General features: G+C 41.1%; 2 protein-coding genes across 2 annotated transcripts; one reads left to right on the top strand and one right to left on the bottom strand.

Annotated features, from left to right (window-relative positions):
- Positions 1–3605: 3605 nt before the first annotated feature.
- slc32a1 (solute carrier family 32 member 1) lies at positions 3606–8240 on the top strand. Its single transcript, XM_084929459.1, has 2 exons — positions 3606–4583; positions 5730–8240. The coding sequence occupies exons 1-2, from the start codon at positions 4191–4193 to the stop codon at positions 6915–6917; spliced, it is 1581 nt and encodes a 526-aa protein (XP_084785585.1). The 5' UTR covers positions 3606–4190; the 3' UTR covers positions 6918–8240.
- A 772-nt stretch (positions 8241–9012) lies between these two features.
- Positions 9013–17648, bottom strand: aurka (aurora kinase A). Its single transcript, XM_084929460.1, has 9 exons — positions 17023–17648; positions 16515–16580; positions 14907–15246; positions 14778–14820; positions 14486–14677; positions 11751–11889; positions 11192–11340; positions 10559–10733; positions 9013–10471 (listed from the first exon to the last, which is right to left on the bottom strand). The coding sequence occupies exons 2-9, from the start codon at positions 16575–16577 to the stop codon at positions 10289–10291; spliced, it is 1284 nt and encodes a 427-aa protein (XP_084785586.1). The 5' UTR covers positions 16578–16580; positions 17023–17648; the 3' UTR covers positions 9013–10288.
- Positions 17649–18894: the final 1246 nt, after the last annotated feature.

Below are 18894 nucleotides of genomic sequence, written 5' to 3'. Positions count from 1 at the left end.
CAGAAGGCACCGGTAGCCCACTTTGAGGGACACCTGTCTGGACTCTCAGCTGTGCTGACTGCTGGTGTCAGTTTGACTTAAGTGTTTTTTTGTAATGCGAGGTTTAAGCGGTAATACCCATAAAGTTAATCCCACGCTTTTTTCTGGCCTAATCTAAAGTTTAGATTTCAGGTATAATTTATAATAAAGTTCCCTGAACCCAAATCCTGCAGTAATATATAAAAAATGACAAAAACACTCGGCTGAAAGTGATGCGTGGTGGAGCTGTACCCTGAATTTCACGTGGCACAGAGAAATACTCTTTTCTCTCTGCTTTCAAAACGATTCACAGCAGACAACACACAATCCAGTCGATAGCACGGGCAGAGCGCTACCTGTGATTGTGATGCAAATGTTAATGGACTCTGAGGTCCTCTGATTAGCCTGATGTGGGCTAATTTCCCTGCTCTAATCCCCAGAGAGCGAAGAGTGCCATTTCACCGTCCCTTATTAATTGAGGAGTGTTGGGGTGGTATTTTCTGCCTCGCTGAGCAGGCGCAGCAGCCGGACAGTCGTGGGTTAAATGGAAGGTAATATGGCACAGGATCCAGGAATCTTAACCAAAAAACCCCACATTAAAACGGCCGCATGTGCGCGTTTTGTTGGCATCGCTGTCTCGTGTCGGCTCGGCTTGGTTCGTGCGTCAAACACACAAACACACAAATAGTGGCACAGTGCCATATCTTTCTATTGTTTCATTGAAAACATTCATGGCTGAGCTGCAGACGCTGCAAAAGCAAAAGTTGACTATAATTGTATTCAGCGATGCCATGGTAACATAAAACCACTGTTAATCTTTGACACTGCACCGGCGTAAAGACGTCAGAAGCCCAACATTATGTATAATTTTCCTTTTGATCCAATAGTCTGGCTTATGGTGGCCAACAAAAGCAAACTGCCGCCCCGGTTTATCCGGTTATTTATTTGTTCGGCCTTGTTCTCGGAATGATCTTTCTGAGAGAAAATGTTTCCTGCAATCGAAAATTATTTTATGAATCGAGAAATGGGGAGGGGCGGGGTGGGTGGGGGTCTTGTGCCAGCTCACCCATGTGTGTAATGCGAAAATTTTAAAGAAAAAAAATGGAGGGCCGGGAGGGGGCTGAGATACTGAGGAGAGAGATGGGAGGGAGGGAAAGCTGTGTATGCGGTGGGGGTGCGTGGGCTGAAATACTGAAATAAAATGAATCTGAGGACAAACTGAGATCACGATGCAATTTTGGATTCTTCCACCACAAAAAAGGCCGAATGGCAACGTAGATGACTCGAACATGTGAGTCAACATACAAAAGCAGCGCAAACTAGACAAAGAGCTTTGATCGGTCATATCTGTGTCGACAGAGATGTGGATCCTCCTGGGACGTGGCACCCTGACCCTCTGACGACTCTCGGGATGGGTGATAAACTGGGGGAGAAATCACTTTCTTGCAAGGATATCACAGCAGCGTGCTCGGATACAAACACAACCAATAATGGCATTGTTACCTGTGTATGAAAAGTGCGGTTTGAAACCCTTAAATCTTGCTCATTCTGCCAGTTTATCATTTTAATAATAATAATAATGATAATAATAATAATAATGTGACAAAAGAAGGGCTCTTATTTGTTTGAAAGTTGTTTGTTATCCTTGTGCACGATTTTGCGTCCCCATGCATGGGTGGGACTCGTCACATGACCATAAAACCAAACTTTACTGCAAAGTCAGACCAAATATCCACAAATGTATTATTATTATTATTATTATTATTATTATTATTATTATTATTATTATTATTATTATTATGTGTACAGCAGGTCGTGAGGAGGTCTGCAGCCGCTGTAACCTGCTGGCTGGTGGTGTCACGGCTGCTCTTTTCATCTCGCAGCACACTTCATCAGACAGTGCGGAGCGCAGATCAGAGGAGGGCTGCAGCCCGCTGATAACAGCCTCTGTCATTAACTCCTTCATTCAGGCCAAGGGAAAGCGGCCATTTTCGTTCCCACAGCTGGAAGTTTAAAGGGAAAAAAGGCACACAAAGGCGCGTTTGCCTCGTATTTTCTGATTCAAACGCACTGATTTAAAAAGGGCTGAAGCTTTTAATGCTGATGCACAGGCCCGATAGAGCTCAGGCCTGCACTCCAGTCTGAGCCAGTCAGCGCGATCGTCGTGATGCAGTTTGGCTCCGGGGTGGATTTGGCTTGACACCGTTCAATTCTGCTAAAGAGGGAAGAAAAATACATCTTTCTAGGTATTTTGCTAAAAGGTTTACATCACGTGTTTCATTTGAAGCAAAATGGTTAATTATAGTTTAATATAACGGCTCTTAATAGTTATGGAGTGTTAAAAAATACTGGGAAAAAACAGTTTGATATTGTCTGATTTTGTGGTTGCTGTTTGCTGTATGATGGCCAACTGGAGATGAGTCAGCTGTATTTCTAGGGAGATGCATTTCTTATCGGGTTACAAGCTATTGAAGAACCCAATGTGAAAGCTTTCAATAGGCCGCATTATTTATTCTCAGGTCCAAGTAAATGCTCTCCCAATGGAACTCACACAGACGGCAATACAGCACGCTGTCTGTTAGTTCAGGCTTCTTTTTTGCTTTTTTCTCGTACCGAGCAAGGCCCCGGCTTTGTGTTGAACTCTGATACTGCAGCCTGAGGAAACACTGAACATGGTGTGCACATCGCACAAAGTGCTAGTGACAAGGCAATGTCAACAAACCGTTTACAGCAATTTGAGCCTTTGTTACCGCCTCACTTAACCTACATTTACAAAAACAAATAAAAGCCGAAGGATTTCAAGCATTTTTGGAAAAGATGAGGAGAACTCAGATCAGCCAAAAGTTAAAATAACGATATTTATTAATTCTACTTACGGTATGTTTAGAGGATAGTTTGTTGCCACCCAAATAAAATATCAGACCCAATCATCTGGGTTTAATTCAGGCTGACATATCACTAATCCCCTGTCACGTTTTTCCTGTTCAAACTACGTATTTTATTTTCTTAATGAATAAATCTCGCAGCGAAATATAGTTTTCTTAAAGGGAGCATCGCCACGGGTCAGACTGTAACATCACAGATGCAAAATCATGAATGAGTGAATGTGAGTGAATGAATGAGTATGCTGAATGAAGGCTTCAGCCTGCAATAGAGCCACTAAATGAGCTGCGGGTTTCAAACACAAGCTCAAATTCTACGTCTTACCACCTTTTAGCAAAGACAAAACGCGCGAGATCATATCCCCTGATCAATCAATCAACCCCAAAGCGATGTTTGAAACCCCGATCCAGGTAATCCCAGAAACAATTAAGTTAACTATTACGCTGCTCCGCGTCCTCTTCTTCTTAAAAAGAAATGGCATTTGATAAAAGAAGAAATAATTACACCTTTTATTCCTACATCATACAATCTGGTCCGGAGAGCTTGGGGTTTCGTCAAATTTCAGCTTCCTTTTATATGGGTAAAGTTATGCAAGGTTTGAGGCCCCCGGAATGCCATTGGTTGTTGGGATGAGGTATTATAGATTATGGGTTGGGGGTGGTGGGGGTACTGCAAGCACCTCCCCTAGAAATGCAGCAAATCTCTCCCGTTTTCTCCTGGTGGGGCACTGGGAGGGCTGGAGACGTGCTTTGCATTGGCAGGCTGGTGAGGACACGTGTCTCCTCCCTGCCTCCCCCCCGGGCTCCACGGTACCGCATTGGCATCAGTAAAGGCACCTGAAAGACGAGAAGTAACTCCTGGAAGCGCTGCCTGCCACCTTGTAACCCAAAAGAAAGCGATCTTACAGGCCTGCAAGAACCTGTGGCTCGCCTTTTGTCGTGCGTAAAGCTTTTGCGCACGCCGCTGAACTGCCTCAGAGACTGAGAAGGTGCGCTACGCGTCGAGCATCAGAGCGCAGTGCCAAGATGCAGAAACGGAGCAGCGACGTCTGAAGGTGACATGAACCTGGGGATAACGACAGGCTGCAGACGAGCAGTGACTAAAAAGTGGAGATAGCAACTGAAAACCGACGGTGTCTTCAACCAACATTTGCGCTTTCCCTCGTGGCTTTATCTAATGCAGAGAATCAAGAGCTGCAATCCAAAGTAGCCTCATTTTTTTTTTACTGACTGGAGGAGACAAACACTAATTAAGCTGCAGACAGTTCGGAATCCGGAGAGGTTCGAAAAATGGCGACGTTAATCAGAAGCAAGCTTTCCAATAAACTGACAAATGCAGCCACGGCTGTGTCCAACAAATCCCAGGCAAAGGTGAGCGGGATGTTCGCCAGGATGGGGTTTCAGGCCGCCACCGACGAAGAGGCTCTGGGTTTCGCCGCCTGCGATGACCTGGACTACGACCACCGGCAAGGCATGCAGATGGACATTTTAACATCCGATGAAATGGGGGGAGAGGGGAGCGGAGATGGAGGCGCACTGGAGGGGGACAGCCACTACCAGAGGGACGGCACCGGTCCACCGCACTCTGCCTCAAAGGACGGAGATCCGACGAACGAGTTGACCGAAGTCAGACCAAAAATCACCGCTTGGGAGGCGGGCTGGAACGTCACGAACGCAATCCAGGTAAAAACGCACTCCCTCCACGGATTGTTCTGGGTTCCAAATGGCTGAGCCGCTTCCGAAGCATCCGAGAAATTCGAGATAAATAAATATCTACGAACACATCAAAATAATTATACACAAAGAAAAAAAATCAGCAGGCTTTTCCCTTTGAAGCAACTTTGTGAAGTGGCTGGTTTTTAAAATAAAGTCTCGCAAATATCCACTTTTTTAAACCTTTTAAGTGCGTTCTCATGATCTCTGATCACAACAGTGCAGAGATTTTTTAGACGTTTATGCGCTATAAAGGTGAGGGGGGGGGGATAGTTGATGCCCTGGGCCCCCTCCTTTTGTCGACACGCACATTCTTTGTCTGGAGTAATGTGCTGTGTAGCTGATGCACGTCCCCGATAAATGCTCTCACAATACTCCGCGTGGGAATAAATAAGTGGATGGAGGAATTTTTGTGTAGACTCTAGAATAAAAAGAAAACCAAAACCTGCATTTTAAAAATGTTTTATAATTTTGCTTATATTAAAATCTAAATCCAGCTAAGTTAAAAGTAAGAATAACACTGTAGTTATGCAGGAAAATTGGTTTTATGATCAAGTCCAAGTGACATTTTGGACTAAAACCATAAAGACGCGGCTGAAAAATATGAAATTTCAAATTACAGAGATCAGTGTGTGCAAAAAGCTACATTTCGAAAAAGTATTTATTTTTTATTTTATTTTTTCATGTGGGGAAAAAAATCACCACTTTAAAGTGGAGCATTTACTCGAGAGAGCCTGTGTGTACGCGTGCGCGCGTGTGTGTGGAGGCTATGCGACAAAAATCCCTCTAGACGCAATCCTTTTTATGCTTTATCGGGGCTGTGGTCACGACAGTCACCCTGACGTCAGAGTGTGTCTCCTCCAGCTCGTGATGACGTCAGAAGCGGGCAGATGCGCTCAAAGCCAAGTGGAAAACCCACAACATGAAAAGGGGAGTGAGATTCACTGAAGGGTCGGGCAGAGCAGCCTCAAAGCACACATTAAAACATCATCTAGTTACACGAATAAAAAAATACTATCATAAGAAAATAATTAATGATTAAATTAATACTTTTCATTTAACAACTTAAAGCGCACAGCCTAATATTAGCGATGCTTTATTTGTCTGTGTTTGTAGGGGATGTTCGTTCTGGGCCTGCCCTACGCCATCCTGCACGGAGGATACCTCGGACTCTTTCTCATTATTTTCGCCGCTGTGGTGTGCTGCTACACGGGGAAAATCCTCATTGCCTGCCTGTACGAGGAGGACGAAGACGGACAGCTCGTCCGTGTGAGGGATTCTTATGTGGACATTGCCAACGCTTGCTGCGCGCCCAGATTTCCGTCTCTAGGTGGCCATATCGTGAATGTAGCCCAAATCATAGAGCTAGTGATGACTTGCATCCTGTACGTGGTGGTCAGCGGTAATCTCATGTACAACAGCTTCCCCAACATGCCAATTTCCCAGAAGTCCTGGGCCATCATCGCCACCGCTGCTCTCCTCCCCTGCGCCTTTCTCAAGAACCTGAAAGCCGTCTCCAAGTTCAGCTTGCTTTGCACGTTAGCCCACTTTGTCATTAACGTCCTCGTTATAGCGTACTGCCTCTCCAGAGCGAGGGACTGGGCCTGGGACAAGGTGAAGTTTTACATCGATGTCAAGAAATTCCCCATCTCCATTGGGATTATTGTGTTCAGCTACACCTCGCAGATCTTCCTGCCGTCTCTGGAGGGGAACATGCAGAAACCGAGCGAGTTTCACTGCATGATGAACTGGACTCACATCGCTGCCTGCATCCTCAAAGGTCTATTCGCCCTGGTGGCCTACCTGACCTGGGCTGATGAAACCAAGGAGGTCATCACAGACAACCTGCCCCCAACCATCCGAGCTGTCGTCAACCTCTTCCTCGTGTCCAAAGCTTTGCTGTCGTATCCGCTGCCGTTTTTCGCTGCTGTCGAGGTATTAGAGAAAACATTTTTCAACGAAGGGGGACGCGCCTACTTTCCAGATTGCTACGGAGGCGATGGACGCCTAAAGTCCTGGGGACTCACTCTCCGATGTAGCCTTGTTGTGTTCACCCTGCTCATGGCGATCTATGTGCCACATTTCGCCCTCCTCATGGGCCTCACCGGCAGCCTGACGGGCGCAGGCCTTTGCTTTCTGCTTCCCAGTCTCTTCCACCTCAAGCTTTTATGGAGAAAGCTGCTATGGCACCAGGTTTTCTTTGATGTCGCCATCTTTGTAATAGGAGGTATATGCAGCATATCTGGTTTCATCCACTCAATGGAGGGGCTCATAGAGGCTTTTAAATATAACATACAAGAATAGATGCAAGCCATTGCTGGAACTAGATGTTAACTGCAAGTCTCCATTTAGTGAAAAAAATAAAATAAAATAAAATAAAATTTAAAAAACACGACTTCCTGGCGAGCGCAGTCCCTTCTGCTTAATTCATGCGTAAAAGTGCGCACAGAGCACACGCGGACATTTTCGCACTCATACAGTGCTTGCATCAGTCTACACACACACACACACACAGTTGGTGGCAGTGAGGGAATCTAACGCATCCACAACACACTTTAGCCTACGGACAATACATGTTGTATAAATATGCCAACAAGAGTACATATACATATTTTCCAGTGGAGTGAACGTTTACAATATCGACCTTAAAACAAAATTGCAAAAAGGGCAGTTCGCCTTTTCGTCGCTCTTGTGGTGCTTCCCCACACGAGACTTCACTTCATGTAACGCTCGAGTTTGTGATGGACGGACTTGTTGTGATTTAATGATGTTTAAGATGTTTTAAAGGGATTAAAACACACGCGCGCGCACACACGCAACACCACTTCTTTTTTTAGGTGATTCGCAATTTGACTGCGGGCTTTGAGTGTGGCGTTAAACCCAAAATCGAACGCCTGTGCATCTAAAAGATAAAATAAGACAACGGCAATAACCGATAGAAACACACGACGGCGTAAAGACGATAAAAAGTAATTGTGAAGTTTCCTGAGAAATACGCAAAAATTGACTTTCCCCGATTATTTAATATTCTGGCAATGCAAAATATCAGAGAGTACACAGCAGCTAAACAAACTATGCATTGAATGTATGATATTTTAGACACAAATACATTGAAACTGGGAAGTGGAAATTTAATAATCCTTTAAATTTCGGTTCATCCTCGTGTAATAGTAACGCTTTGTTGATAGGCCTGGTTTGTTTGTTTTTCTTCGATATTTACTTTAATTCACTTTTCAATCGACAATAACGTCCAGCCCCACAGATCTCAGCAACACGGGGAGTATTAAATGAAATAATACACACACATAAGAAATAGAACGAAAACACGCACATGCACGCACACACACGCGGCCTGTTCGTTTTTTATTTCTAATTAATTTTGAAAATCTCATGTCTCGGTAAAAAAAAATTCGGTGTCTGAAAATCTAAAAGAGAGAGATCGTTAAAGAGGAAAATGTGCATACAGACATTTTTCATTCTGTGCAATCCAATGGGTCCTGTGGAAATGTGATAAAACCGTATGTGTAGTGTGTTATTGTGGTTTCAAAAAGATGGAATGTATATCTCAAAGTCGTTATCATATATCGTGAAAATTAATATTAAAGAATAAAGAAATAAGTGAAATTATATTGTAAAAATGTGTGTGGTTTTATGTAAAACGAGAATCGGTCAGAACATGTATTTTTTTTCTCTATAATAAAAGATAGAAAACGATGGTTAGTCGCATTCATATTTGTTAAATTCAAACTGAGGTTAAACGCGCAGAGTTAAGACTGCGCAGGCCCGTGACTTAGAAAAATAACCATATAATGTGTGTGCGAGTGAGTGACAGAGGAGGGTATGTGGTCATACTACTACTACACAATCCGATTACCGTTTCAGCTCCACCCGTCATAGACCTGAGTCTGCAGAGACATCCACAGCGCGCACGTTTTCCACCAGGCCTCACATTCCTGCGTGTTCACATAAAATGTCGACAGATTTTCTGCTGCAGGCACGCATCAGGGCCTCATGGCCGACCTGTTCATCCACTCTGTTGATTTTATCCCGCCTCCTCTCGAGCTGTCAAGTTTCAGCTTTACCAAGTGCGCCATACTAGTCAGTCAGGTATGGATTTTCCTTATAGCGCGGAACCCATCAAAATGAGTGCGCATTTAAAGGCGGGGTTACTGCAGAAAACAGGTTTTACAAAGCTCACTAGCTTGAATGTGATTTACGGCTCTCAAAAGGTGGAGATGCTTCACAGGTTTAACTGCAGACAAAAAAAAAAAAAAAAAAAAAAAAAAAAAAAAGGCTTAGTTTGTTTTCTATTACACGTTGAAACCAAACAAAAGTCGATCACGCATCAGTATTTTAAGTGAGCCACCCTAGAGAGCATGACATTATAGAACCAGAATTTACGGAATGTATGGGTTGAAAATATTAACGAAAACAACGAATTTTGTTACTAAAAATGAGTCTGATCGTTCCGTGATGATCTCAGTGACACATGGCAGGGGAGCCCCCCAGTGGACACAAACTGCAAATACTAGCTGGAAGCAGAGAGAGATTTATTGACTCCATTTCTTAAAATCTTTTCACAATAGCACGAGTTCTTTCGTGATCATTCCGGGACAAAACTACATTATTTTACTATAAACACGACAAGACTGCAGGGCACAGTCGTTCTTGATGCTTTATTAAATACAACTTCGAAATAAGCTGTATAACCATGCTGAGGCACTCCATCCACGGCTGTGGCTCAGGAGGCAAATTATCTACAGACTCAGTTCCAGCTCTTGCATTACGCTTGTCAGATGGTCTTTGGCCAAAAGTATAACTGAATTCCAAATTGCTTGCAGGCACACTGAAGGCAGCATGTAGTAAAAAGTTGGTTGCTTATTGAGTAGAAAAGCTCTACGGACTATGTGAGAGAATCCTAAATAAAAGTGTGAATTTCACAACAGGAAAGAACAAAACACCACGGTCAAGAAAGGTCAGCAAACCTTTAACATGTTTTTCATATTTGGCACATGCAGTTTTAATCTGTGACTTATTGAAATTAAAGTCGATTCCACTTATTTAGGACTCCCACACACTCCCTCAAAACAAATATCTAACCAATCCAATTACCTTTCCAAAAAACCCACAAGTCACACTTACATCACAAATAAATGAAACAGGAACTTTTCATAAATGACAAATTCTTCTCCACATAACCAGCTGTGCAGCCTGGACACAGCTGGAGGTGTATGAAGTCGATGAGAGCGCCTCACTCAAACGTCAGTGTGAAGACGGGTTACCGAGTAAAATAACTGAGCCTGAAACACAAAAACTGTTAAATACACACTGGACAAATTCCAGAGTGAGATTCTTTGATGATAATTTATTTTTCAATTTCAAGTAACGACATTTTAGAAAAGCTCAGTAAAACTCTCATAATTCTGCAGACAGTAAAATATTTACAGGCAACAGAATGCCACAGAAAGAAAGTTCAGGTAAGACAGAAAACATTAAGAAGTTTAAAAAAAAGATAACAAATATAGCTAAGTGGCTCAAGATATTTGCAAACCAAAATACTGTTCCACCAAGTGGTTTTAAAGTCAGAGATAGAAGCAGATTTTCATACATCAGCTACACCCTCGTGTTTATCTTGTACAGTCTCCATCAGACGTGCGGTCGCACGTAGAGACCAGTCACTGGCTGGGCTCTTCACTGTTTAAGGTTGTTGGCTTCTTGGTCGAGTACTCGACCACCCAGGGGTGGGACAGGACTCCCTGGATGGGCAGTCTGTGCATAGGGTTGTGCTTCAGCAGCCTGGCAACCAAGTCTTTAGCTCCAGCACTGATAGTGGCCTGTGGTGGGTAAGAGTACTCCACCTGGAGGTCAAAGACAGAAAATGGGAATAAATATTCAACTTTTGAGAGAAGCCGTAGAGCATTTTCTGTACTGTGGTGGTGTCATACCCTTGAAATCCTGCGGTAGGTCTCCTCGTGGGTTTTTGCTTCAAATGGGGGTTTTCCAACCAGGAACTCGTAGCAAAGGACCCCGAGACTCCACAGGTCCACTTTCTCGTCATGAGTTTTCCCCTCAATCATCTCTGGAGGCAAGTAGTCCAGTGTCCCACACAGAGTGGACCTCCTGAAGAAAAGAAAAAAAATGTTTGTTTCTTTTTAATCATATACAATTTCTTACCTGTGTAGGCTAAATCAGCGGTCCCCAACCTTTTTTGCGCCACGGACCGGTTTATGCCCGACAACATTTTCACGGACCGGCCTTTAAGGTGTCGCGGATAAATACAACAAAATAAAACTAGTACCGGTACTGAAAAAAGAAGATTTATTCATAACACGCGTGAAAAGACCCAGGAAAACCAAGTTAACGACAAAAACGATAACAAAATAACGCTGAAAACCAATAAAACCCTGAAAACCATACATTTCACACCTGAGCCTCAACTCTCGCGGCCCGGTACCAAATGACTCACGGACCGGTACCGGTCCGAGGCCCGGGGGTTGGGGACCGCTGGGCTAAATCATTTCCATAGTTTCACCTTCAACTTAAACATGATTAAAAGCGAAAAAGTTGCATGAACATACCTGGAGGACGGGGTGTGAACAGACCAGCCGAAATCCGCGATCTTGAGCTCCCCATTGGCCCCCAGTAGCAGGTTCTCTGGTTTGATGTCCCTGTGGATCACCTTTTTGGTGTGGCAATAGTTGAGGGCATCTGCTAACTCCATGATGTACTAGAACAACACATTAAGCACACAAGTATTAAGCATACAACATGCATCACAGAAGAGATGCTTTAAGTCATAAGTGTCAAACTCTGGCCCGCGGGCCGAATTTGGCCCGCAGCATAATTGCATTTGGCCCGCAAAACGTGTTTGAGTCCATAAGAAAATATTCATTCTTATATCTGGAGGAATAAATATATTTCAATAAATATTAACGTTAGCCCGCGACTTTGTTTCAGTTTTGAATTTTGGCCCACTGTGTATTTGAGTTTGACACCCCTGCTTTAAGTGAAAGTAAAACATCCTGGAAACACGATTCTCTACAAATAAAAGGTTATTTTCACTCTGTAAAACTAGGGAAGCTCCTTAGATTATAGAACAACAAGAGTGACGAAAAGGTCTTAACTCTGCACTCTTACCGTGGCGCTTATGTTCTCGGGAAAATGTCCACAGCGCTGGAGCTCGCTGTACAGCTCTCCTCTGGGTGCAAACTCCAGGATGAGGTACACACGAGAGGCATCGTGGAAGTAGCCATAGAGTCGCAGGATGTTCGGATGCCTGTAGGAAAATCAGGACCATTAGATATTTTGACAATCATTTCCAATATGTATGGACTCCCCAAACTAAACTGCTATTCATTACTATGGTAAGGGGTAATTTTACTGAAGGGAATGTGTAGTTGGCATATTGACAGTGACATGAAGAGGAGTCCGATTTCCACAGATTAAAATAAATAAAAAATATATAATAATCAAAAAGATAAGTTATCATCATACTAACACAGGTCCTCCCAGCCGTGCAGCAGGAGTATATCAACACAGCCAAACAGAACACAAACCACATTTACACACTTTCATATGTGATGAGCCACATTAAAGCGATGGACCCATTCATACAAGAGACAAAAGGCATTCACAGGTTAAACTCTAAAACCATTCGCTGTTGCTCGTAAAGAGTTAAAATCATCAATCAGCAACATAAATATTCCTAAAACCAACCAGATATTAGTTATGGGCTAATAATGTTTACTTTGAGGTGTTCACCTCATCTGCCCACTTCTTCTTGGCTCACTTATTTGCATTATTACCAGTCGTAAAAAAAAAATAATTCCTGCAATTGAGATTCAAACGACATTTTAATACTTTATTTTCCCAAATTTAAAATTTAAAGGTCTGAATATTTAAGCAAGAACCCCACAGACACATTTACAGTCATTACAATTACGAAGAAACTAATTCAATGCAGTTATATCTAATATGAACAATGAGCACAAGCCACAGATAATCTTTCATTTTGGAACATGTGTCCTAGACTTAAAAAACAGACTTTATTATTTTTGACCCAAAACGAGTGTCTGAGCCCGTGCACAAACTCAGAAGCAGCATTTAAAGAGTTGGAGTCAGAAAGCTGTTTTTCCATAGACTTCTAAAGGACTTTTTGCAACCACATCCATCACAGTCTGCTGGCCTTCAGGAGTGCAGGGTTTGTAGGTACTTCTACATCTGCTTAATTTTTCTGACCTGGAATCTATGACTGTGTTTTATACCATTTGTATGAGACTCAAGACCAGGACTGGGCATCGTCACCAACATCTACAACTGATTCTATTCTGATTCACAAGGTCACGACTCCATTCCATTCAATTCAATTTAGAGTCAGAAATATTATAATTATGATCATTTATCTTTGATTCGTACTGTCCAAAGAATGCTCTAAAAATGGTAAATTAAAAATATTTCATTTCAAATTACTTGAAAATTTCTCTGCAATTACAAACTCAGTGTAAATTATCTAGGTATAAAAACAAAGCTGACACCTGTGAAACGTCATCAGAAGTGCAAGCCTCACAGCTGATGCCTTTGTGTCAAAGTAGCTAATGATTAATCACAGAAAAATATGAAGGAGAATTTCCTGGCCTGGCTTTTTATAGCAGAAAGCCACTGCTGGAACTAGTTGTTAACTACAAGTCTCCATTTAGTGGAAAAAAAACAAAAAACAAACAAAGAAACAACTTCCTGGCGAGTGCAGTCCCTTAGCTTAATTCATGTGTAAAAGCATGCACATAGCACAAGTGGACAATTTCACATGTGATCTACTGCAAATATTAAAATAGTCACAGTACATTAAAAACAAGAAAACCATGAATCAACATACAAATTTTGCAGAATTTGGCAGAATTTGTAAAAGCTGAAATTTCTGCGATATGGAACAGCAGAAATATCTTGTCAGAGGTAATTTTTGGGAAAAAACAAAACAGCAGCTAACAATGCTGTACACAACTGTAGACTGGTGCAAGGGAATAATGCAGAAAATTGAGATTTTTGATGGTAAACTGGTCTTGAAGTACACAGTCTTGAAGTACTGTGCAGGAATTGTGATTTTGCTGTGGTGGAAGCAAAACAGCCAAAGTAAGAGTGAACTCATGACGATGTTTTCAAACGTAGTTCTGATCTTCTTTTGCTGCTGGTTCAGTGAATTTTGGTCGGAGAGTAACCGAACCTGCAGTTAGGGAATGTGTGAGATGTCGGCTTTCAGCACCCGGCGGCATGTCTGCATACATGCTGTTGGGTCGCGCTTTGTGTTTACATCTTTTTGTGGAATCAGTTTACCAGCTCTTTAATCATTTGCTGTTTTACCCGTTTGGTGGTTGTTGAAATAGTTTTCTAGGCTTCAAGCTGAGATTCTGACATGTCTGCCAAAAATACATTTAGAATTTAAAAATCTATTATTTCAGGATTTAATGAATCGATACATTATTCATATTAAAATATTTTGGACCAGAAAATAGATTTTTTTTTTTTTTTTTTTTTTTAAAACTCACTCCTATTCAAGACAGTTTTGAAAAATCAAACAAGGTTCCAAGATAATTTGAGTAGAATAATGCTGTTGTGCTGACTATCAAAGTCATTTTCGCTTACTTTCCCTACAATAATCAGTCACTTCAGTTTGACCCCATCTCTTTTCCCTCATCTGTAGTTCGCCTGCAGTGGGTCTATTCAATTTTTTTCAATTCAATTTTATTTATATAGCGCCAAATCACAACAAAAATCGCCTCAAGGCACTTTATATTGTCTACTCACCACAGTTTCAGAAACGCTAGTCTGGGGAGTAGTTAATTACAATTAACAGTAAAATATAATTCGACAGATGTTACCTGAGGTGAGACTGGATCTCCACTTCTCTCCTCAGCTGGTGCTCCACCCCAGCCTTCTCCAGCTGCTTTTTGAAGAGCACCTTCAGGGCTAGGATGAACTTAGTCTGTCGCTCCCTGGCGAGGTAGACATTCCCGAACTTCCCCTTTCCCAAAGGACGACCAATGTCAAAATTTTCCAGACTCCATCGTGTCCTGTGTGAGCAGAACAGCACACGGTTACAGCAAGAGCGACATAAACTTTAACCTGTCATAAAAGTATATGGATGAGACAAGGAACCACTCTTAAACGTACTTTGATGTAGAGGTTTGTGCATGATCGTTCTTGGCAGGTTTGTCTGGACAAAGAAAGAGGAGGATACATTTTAGCACCCAAAACACAGACACAAACACCATTGTTTTCCCAGTTTAGTATTACACTTACCCTGTGGCTTCTCTGGTTTTTGTGGTTCCAACAGGGGTTTGGTCAGGTTTGGTTTAGGAGCTTGCGTTTTCAGCTGCTTTTGCTGGGTGCTGGGTTTGAGCTGTGTTGCTGCATTTACATTCTGAGTAGCGGGGTTCACATTCTGATCAGCAGGGTGTGTCGACTTGACAGTAAGGGGCAGGTTTGACACTGGTTTCTGGTGACTCATAGGCCTCTGAACGCGCTGAGGTCCATTTGATACACCTAGAACTCGCTGATGTGGGGTTGGTGTGACTACAGCCTTCTGAATGGGCTGTGACTGCTGCAATACAGGAATCCGCTTGGGCCCATCACTGGTTGACTGCAAACAAACAAGATAAACAATAATAATAATTGAAAAAAGCTTCAAGCTTTTTACTTTTTTGAAAGTATTATAAATTAGCTTTACCTTGAAAAAAAATTGTAATTTGAAATTCATTTCATTTCTAAATTTTCTTAACCATCTATTCGACCTAGTCTCTCACTGAGCACATCCTGGACAGGTCGCTGGTGTGTCACATGGCTAACAGACAGAGACAACCATATGCTCTCGCCAACGTCCAATTTAAGGTCACCAATTCTGCTCATATTATCAGGATTAACAATGCCCTTTGTGGTGTAGTCATTATGGTCAGTTTAGTTTATTTATAAGCTCATTTAAAAAAAAAAAACAAAAAAAAAAACTGCTGGCTACCATCCTGTACAACTGGACGGGTAGGTAATAAAAATAAAATAGATTTTAAAAAGAAAAAATGAGAACATGAGTAAAGCAGGATCGAGAAAAAGTAATCCAATTAGAGTTAAAAGCCAATGATGAAAACAGGTTTTGAAAATGTCTAATGCTGGAGGGGTCTAGATGTGCAGATGCAGTTTGTTCCACAATTTAGGAGCAAAAACCTGATCAGCTGTTTTAATCTAGGAGAACCTGCTAAGCAGATCTCAGTGATCTAATGGAAGTACGCAAAGTTAAATGGAAGCAAGAAGGTGCAAACGCATGCAATGCCTTAAAAATTATATGTGGTCTGTCTTGCACATGCCAGTTAAAAGTCAAGCTGCAGCATTTTGGACCAGTTGCAGTCAGGGTAATAGTGACAGACTGTCACCTGAAAAGTCAGGACTCTAAAAATCTGAAACTTTGAAATCTGTTTACCTTTGTAAGTTCCCTAATCTGAAGAAGAAAAAAAAAACCCAAACAAACAAGTTTTAACAACAGCATTTATCTTTTACCTCAAAAGACAAGGTTATCTAAATTAACAAACACCAATTCTGTTTTAATCCCATCCATAGGTGGGATCAGTGGATCAATACTCCTATGATCACATACAAGTGCTTAGTTCTGGCCATGTTCATTTTCACCCATCCAACTTTGTGGGTAAATTCTCTCTTAGCTCCGTTTTTGGTGATGCATATGCCGAGTCTCTATATACACTAGATCTTCTTAATAAGCCATATAGAAAAGTGTCCAAAGACACTGGTATGCCTGGAAGCGCAAATCTAATGCCATACACAGTAATCAAGGATATTTACCAAAACAAAACAAAAACACACATTTAATAAAAATTTTCAGCCAGCCCCGGGTTTATGAGTTACCTTAATTTCAGGCCTTTGAAGTTTCGTGCCTTTTGGCATCTTGTGCATAGCAGTAGAGTCCATAATCTAATAAAGAAGTAAACGGAGACAGGTTTTATTCAAATAAATTGTTAAAAAAAAGTGATTGGAATTAAGAAAAACATGCAGTTTGTTTAACTCTTTAGTCTGTCACATTTCTTCTAGCTAAGGAGGTTGGAAGAGACGCTTTTCTTTTCAACCTCCTTAGACTACGATGACCGAGAACCTTCACAGACATTTCTTCTAGCTTAAAAAAAACAAACAAACCCAATAACAATTCTGTTTGGATATAGACGCTCTTGTATTCATGTCTGAAATAACTGTTTAAAAATGTATATACAATTTACAATGTTTATTCTGTAAGGAAGATTAACAGTAGCCATCATCGTCAAGTTGTTGCCGATCAGGTAAAGTTAAATTAGCATCCACACCAAAACACCACGTTAAACATCACCTTTTTGCAACAAGCTAGTTGTATAAAACCACTTACCTAAATATATTATTGCAATGACCCGATTCAACGCTAAACGATAATTTTTCTAGAACATAAACAGGTCGAAAACAGCTCCAAGGGAGGCTAGCTAACAGCTACGTCGGCCAGTAGACCACAGCTGGTGTTTGTGGCTCGCTACAAACATAAGGACTATCCACGAAGATGTTACGACGAGTCTACCTTAGTGTCACTTCTTTTTTCTGAAAAATACTACATGAGTGGTAACAAAACAATAAAGTCGAAGCACAAAGCTGTAGCAGTACAGAGACTGACTGAGATTGGCTAACTCTCCGAACACTGCTTGTTTAATTTCAAACGGCCCTCGGTTTAAAACCTTTAAATACAACACAGGCTGCTATTGGCTGAGGGAATGCTCAGTACTCACTCTCCATTGGCTGAGGCTACAAGCGGGGACCGGTGGAGAGTGACGTACTAACGTCGAAGTGAATCTTCCACAACACTAGGGGGCAGTCCACAGACACTGTCAGTACAGGAACTCTTCCATACCACATGCTATTACACTTAATGATTTTATTATTACTTCAGCTGCTTGAAAAAAAAGTTTCTTCCCAAATATAAACTCAGAAAAACAAGAGTTATTCATAGTTTCATAGTATTTTCTTTCTTTTTATTACTATCAATGATATCGCTTTTGAAATCTATTTAAATGTATTATTTTTGATTCCCAGTAGATCAGAAATTACAAAACGCATTTATTTGTCTTTATATTATTATAATTATTATTGAACGACTTTCTTTAAAAAGAAAATTGTTAAATCAGCAACACATATAAGGAATAAATGCAATGCTTAAGTAAATAAAAATGCAATTTACATAATCAACTGCAAATTATAAAGCGAGTTTAGAGCCCTCCTTTTATTTGTTTGTGTTGTCTACATTACTCTAAACTATGTATAAAGCCTTTTATTTATTTTATGTTTCTTTTTGTTTTTTCTAGTTTTAAAACTTTGGCTGGAAAATGTAAGAAAAACAACTTCTGACACCCTCACAGATAATTATTACACAAACTAAAGGCTTATATAACCGAACAGCAAATGATTTATTAGAAAACTACGTGGAATTTTTTTTAATTACATGTCTTCAAACCTTTGCTAAGATGTGTATTACTAATATACGAGAAACTACATCCAGGGAGAAATAAACATTAATTAAGTGATTTCCTTTGCAAGATATCTTTGGGCATCTGTTGGTGGGTAATTAATCTAATTACGTGGTGATGAATCCAGTTTTATCAGTACAGTAGGGTCAGATATATCCAGCAAAACAGGCTTCCAAGAGATTCAGAATAATCATAGGATACTGTTGTGATTTTTGTGGATTAAGAAAAAAACTTATTTCCCATTTGTGGTGTTTTACTGAATTGTGCTAATGACTCAGACACAGGCGATAAGGACATTTTTTCTGTTTTCAAAGACATTATGAGAATTTTATTTTCTTCATGCAACTGGTTGTGCAAGCGCAGCTTACATTCTTCAATATCACTGTTGCACTTCAGTGACCACTAACTAACTATCTAACCATTAGCAGCTAACTGGCCAGAAAATGTATTGAAAGAAATCTCATTATGTCCCTGGAAGTATCTGTAAATAAGAGAGCAGGGGCATGCAGATGTGATGGGTGTGAGGTTAGGTCAGCCGAGGTTAAATATGATTTATTGCAGTAATCAGGGCTGCAAGACAAGTGACACCAAAGTGCACCATGCACCTGCAGTGGTGATACCATTTTTGGTGTCCATCACCTTTTGTAAGGACAACACTGAGAATAAACTATCTATGTTTATTCCGTTTGAACTGAAGAGCTTTTTATATGCTATTTATGTATTTATATGCTTAATTAGAATAAAAAGTA

The sequence above is a fragment of the Perissodus microlepis genome, chromosome 5 (assembly GCF_051167445.1).
Source record: "Perissodus microlepis isolate ML-2025 ecotype Zambia chromosome 5, ASM5116744v1, whole genome shotgun sequence".
Lineage (NCBI taxonomy): Eukaryota > Metazoa > Chordata > Actinopteri > Cichliformes > Cichlidae > Perissodus > Perissodus microlepis.
Note: the sequence above shows the minus strand (reverse complement) of the source record. Positions and strands in the feature narration are given on the sequence as shown.